The sequence below is a fragment of the Macrobrachium rosenbergii genome, chromosome 44 (genome assembly GCF_040412425.1).
Source record: "Macrobrachium rosenbergii isolate ZJJX-2024 chromosome 44, ASM4041242v1, whole genome shotgun sequence".
Taxonomy (NCBI): domain Eukaryota; kingdom Metazoa; phylum Arthropoda; class Malacostraca; order Decapoda; family Palaemonidae; genus Macrobrachium; species Macrobrachium rosenbergii.
Window position 1 is genome coordinate 35,625,570 of NC_089784.1, and position 5,000 is coordinate 35,630,569.

Consider the following 5,000-nt stretch of genomic DNA (forward strand, 5'->3'; position numbering starts at 1 on the left):
GTGCTTGCGCGCGTGTACCTGTGTGTGTGCGTTTATGTGTGCCTTTTGGAGAGAGAGAGAGAGGAAGGGGGAGTCCTCACGCCGGGTCTGTGGGTTGTGTGTGTGTGTGTGTGCGTGTGTGGCACTCTGGCACTCTCGGGTGCCTGAGGATAGGGAGGAACTCGTAGGCAAAGAGAGAAGGTTGAGGAGGCAGGGTGAGGGAGGGAGAAAATGGGAAGGGGTGAAAATGGGGGGTTGGGGGTATTTTGGTAGAAGCAACGGCAAAAGGTTATAGGGTGCGGGGCCGCCTGGAAGTAGATAACTCCATAGGAGGCTTTATCCTGGATGTTGCGTCCAAGGAGGACCGACATTCTAGAGACATGGTTTGTACTTTTGAGTTTCTCTCTCTCTCTCTCTCTCTCTCTCTCTCTCTCTCTCTCTCTCTCTCTCTAACGAGAAAGCCTTTTCAGAGAGATTGTCTTTCTTGTTTCCATCGTTGCTGTGCACTTTTGAGTTCTATTGTTGTTTTCTTACCCATTTTGACATTTCTCTCTCTCTCTCTCTCTCTCTCTCTCTCTCTCTCTCTCTCTCTCTCTCTCTCTCTCTCTCTCTCTCTCGAGCCGTTTGAAAGAGATGCTTCAGAAGAACCACTCGACAATTAAATTAAAATCCCGTAACTGAATCAAACTTTCCGGGAAATATTATTGCCTTAGATCACCTAAGTGACGTGGTGTTAGGTCACCCAATATTTATAGGAAAGTGCAAAGACCCCAGAATTATTGGCCTGGTATTGATACCTCGCTGGGTGAGCGAGTGAGAATTCTGCTATATTTAATCCTGTGAGCAGAACCAACAACAATAAAAAGTTGGTTGTTTCACAGATTGTTTCTGGTGGTATTTGTCATTTCAAAGGTCAGATACTGAAAGGTAACTTGACCAAGAAGATTTAACAACTTGACTCTATCAGTGGTCATGAAAACCAGTTAAAATTGGCCAAATCTTTCTGTGTCACTGCTGAATCGTGGATGAACCCCTTGTTCAGAGAAATTGCACAACACAGCCACCTTGTACACCCATACAGAAGGAGCATCATTAGTACGTTGAACCTTCTTTGCAAGTTGCGCCATTGACCTGTACCTTCAAAGTATTCCTGGAAAATAAAGTCCCTTCATTCCGGTACCTTATTGACACAAACTATACAGCCTTCTGCTCTTAATCCCTCTTAGTACTTAAGAAATCTACACTCTTCACCAGCCTATTACCTTCCATTCTAACAACATGATCAAGCCATGTCAAGATACTACTGAATCAGCCTCTTCCCTACCAATCCTATTTGTGACTTTTTATATATCTCCACATTTCTCACCCTTTTAATTCATTTTAAACCACACGATGGTACAAAAACAGTTCATCTCTACAGCTTCTATCTATTTTTTCTTTCATCTACATTCATCATCCACACTTCATCTCCGCAGATCATTTTAAACTTCAGTTTTTGCCCTCTCCCTGCTACCTTGCTTGCTTCACTTCACAAGACTTGTGACTCGGCTCTTGTTAGTTTTCTGTACAAGAAAACTATTGAGATGGCTTTGTCTGTCCGTCTGCACTTTTTTTTCTGCGCTTTTTCTCTCCACCCTCAGATCTTAAAAACTACTGAGGCTAAAGGGCTGCAAATTGTTATGTTGATCATCCACCCTCCAATCATCAAACACCAAATTGCAGCCCGCCAGCCTCAGTAGTTTTTTTTTTATTTTATTCAAGGTTAAAGTTAGCCGTAATCGTGCCAGACTGTTATTTTATTCAAGGTAAAAGTTAGCCGTAATCGTGCGTCTGGCAACTATATAGGGCATGCCACCACCGGGCCGTGGTTAAAGTTTCATGGGCCGCGGCTCACACAGTCTTATACCGAGACCACCGAAAGATAGATCTGTTTTCGGTGGCCATAATTATACGGTGTACAGAAAACTCCTGTGCATTTTTACTTGTTTTTATTCTTACCATCAATCAAGTGTTATGTACCCTCAAAGGCTTATATGAATCAACTGCTTCCATTCTTCCACCTTTCATATTAACATTCATTAATGTCTACCCTCATGACACGTTGCTTTCTTGCAAGAACTTTCAAGCTATAAACATTTTCAGACTTGTAGCATCTCTTTACTATCTCCAGTCATTACTGTATCATCTGCAAATGTTAACCATGTTTTACTTCAATCAGTAAACCTTTGTATTTTCGTCCTGTATTCAATGAATTCCCAAATCACTCCTTAGAAACATCAAACGGCATGGAGACATAACACACTGTTGTTTCACACACACTTTTATACCAAACCAGTCACTCGCCTGTTTTCATAATCCTTACACATGCTTTGACTCCTCCATGAAATAACTTCTGACCACAAACAGCAACGCATCTTGTCAATCTGTTGATTTTGTTGTAAGAATTTTCCGGGTACTGGTGTACCTTGTAAAGGGTTTTCCATTTATATTGGAAATTGTCACAGTTTTTCTCAATAAACCCACCTTCTTCCTTGTTCCCAAAATGTTCTAACCCTTATCAATTCTAGTTACATAAGCATTGAAATTTGATGCTTGGGGGAAAGCAGTATTAGAGAATCACAAAAAATAATGAGAGTGAGAATGATCTTTGAAAGAATGGCAGCGTCAAGAGAGAGAGAGAGAGAGATTGATCTTGAAGGAATGGCAGCAGCCAAAAGAAGGAGAGAGAGAGAGGGGAGAGAATGATCTTGAAGGAATGACAGCAGCCGAGAGAGAGAGAGAGAGAGAGAGAGAGAGAGAGAGAGAGAGAGAGAGAGAGAGAGAGATTGAAGGAATGGCAGCAGAGAGAGAGAGAGAGAGAGAGAGAGAGAGAGAGAGAGAGAGAGAGAATGATCTTGAAGGAATGGCAGCAGCCAAAAGAGAGAGAGAGAGAGAGAGAGAGAGAGAGAGAGAGAGAGAGATTGATGTTGAAGGAATGACAGCAGCCCAAAGAAGGAGAGAGAGAGGAGAGAGAATGATCTTGAAGGAATGGCAGCAGTCCAGAGAGAGAGAGAGAGAGAGAGAGAGAGAGAGAGAGAGAGAGAGAATGGTCTTGAAGGAATGGCAGCAGCCCAGAGAGAGAGAGAGGAGGAAGCACGTGGACGGGGCAAAAGACCGTGTGAGTCACGTTGTGAGGATTCTACCACGTGTTAGCCCGTGACCACGCCCCCAAACCCACTGCGTCAGAGGTCTGTCAAAGATGGCAGATTTATATTTAAACCTTCCAGTTCTATTTTGTTTTTTACTTTTTTCTTTTAAACTGTTGGGAGGAACGAGTCTTGCATAGCGACAGTTTCTTGTCCGAAATTAACCCTGTCTAAAATAATAATAATAATAATCATAATTTTGTTGGAGTCCATTTGCCGTGAATGGCTTACTTGCTTTGCTAGTTGATATGGCTATTTAAAAGCAGGAGGGGGAGAGGGGGATTTTGAGGTAAAGGTAGGGGAGGGGGTTGATGAGGTTACATAGACGAGGGGGGAGGGGGTTCAGGGGGAGGAGGAAGCGGTAAACGAGGTGTGTCTTGCGTTGTGTGACTGTGAAGGTTGCATCGAAGGGCAACATAGAGAGAGAGATGATGATGATGTTTATTATTGTACTTCGCCGCTCATGGACGCAGCCAAACATTGGCACCGTACGAATGTGTTTAAAAATCGTCTAATTAACGAACGTTGACTACACGTTTTTTGTCGTTAGCGACCTTAAATGGTGTTTGTTAGTCCGATAATAATTTTATTTCGATACAGTAAGTGTCAATGGTCAAAATTATCTCGTTCAATCAACGAAACTCAAGGGATTATGCCCGCTCTGCTTTATGACGTCACATCGGCCTACCCCTTTTGCATACTGTTAGTTTCGGACGGCGGCAGCGGCAGCAGAAGCAGTAGAGCAGCAGCAGCAGTGTTTGGAGGTAAAGTGGCACAGTTGCCAAATTGTCTTCATATATCGATTTCTCGTAGCTGGTTTTCCATCGTAAAAATCTTTTTTACAGAGATGTTTTGCGTTTATTGAAGCAAAATAATTCGTGAGTCAATTTATTCGATGGTTCATGAAGTTATTAGATAATTATACATAGTACTAGTGAGAGCGAGCTTGCACTCATTATGATGCTTTGTGGCACTCGCTGTAGCCAGCTGTGGGGGCTGAGAGTTGCCAAACGCCTCAAGACGAAACGAGCATTATATCGATTTTTATCCTTATTCGTAACGATTAAGAAGCCGCCTTCGAAATTTCCTAGCGTGGCAAATGGCCTCGAGAAGTGTGTCCTTCGATCACACTCGGATGACACGGCCAGAATCAGCCGGATGGAAAAAATTAAAAATGAAAAAAAGATGATCGAAAGAGCGTTGTTGCCGTTCAGAGGGAGCGTGTGTTCGTGCGTGCGTGTGTGTGTAAGCATGTTGCGCGGTAAAGTCGACCTTGAACTTGAATCCCCGACCGGGCTCTCGCTCTCTCTCTCTCCCTCTTTCTTTCTTTTCTCTCTCTCGTTTCTTTCTCTCCCTTTCTCTCTTTCTTTCTCTGCATGACAGCCCATAACTGACTGACACCCGTGTGCCTTTTCTCTTCTCCCTGGGGGAAGGAGTGGGAGGGCCGCCTTCTTCTTCTTCCTCCTGTAGGAGAAGACTTTTGCCGCTCTTGGTGTGATTAGACCTAACTTCTCCTCCAGAGTGTCATGTTCGGGAGATGGAGATGGAGAGAAGAGTGTCGTCAATTGACGGTGAGTTCTCAAGCAATAACCTTGACCTTGCCGGAGAGAGAGAGAGAGTAGAGGTGTTGGTGGAGGAAGAAGGTGGTGGTGGACCTCCCCGAATGGGCCTCTCTCTCAAGGCAAGAGGAGAGTATTGATCCCCAACACACCGGCAACACACACACACACACACACACACACACACACACACACGCTCTTACATATATGGACGGTTGCCAGCTATTATTATTTGGCCTGTGAAAGAATGTTTCGCTTGATGTATCTTTTCCCAAGG

At 43.9% G+C, this 5,000-nt stretch overlaps 1 protein-coding gene across 11 annotated transcripts in view; it reads left to right on the plus strand.

Moving 5' to 3' along the window:
* Positions 1-5,000, plus strand: part of Rpb8 (DNA-directed RNA polymerases I, II, and III subunit Rpb8) — a 450,933-nt gene that overhangs the window by 320,056 nt on the left and 125,877 nt on the right. The window contains exon 1 of one of the 11 annotated variants that reach the window (XM_067088333.1): positions 3,802-3,928. The exons of 9 other annotated variants lie outside the window; for them this stretch is intronic. In XM_067088333.1, coding sequence (XP_066944434.1) covers positions 3,817-3,928 — 112 coding nt within the window. In that variant the 5' untranslated portion in view covers positions 3,802-3,816. Of the gene's footprint in view, positions 1-3,801; positions 3,929-4,686; positions 4,736-5,000 lie in introns of those variants that run through there. One more of the 11 variants, XM_067088343.1, reaches the window with a different exon arrangement.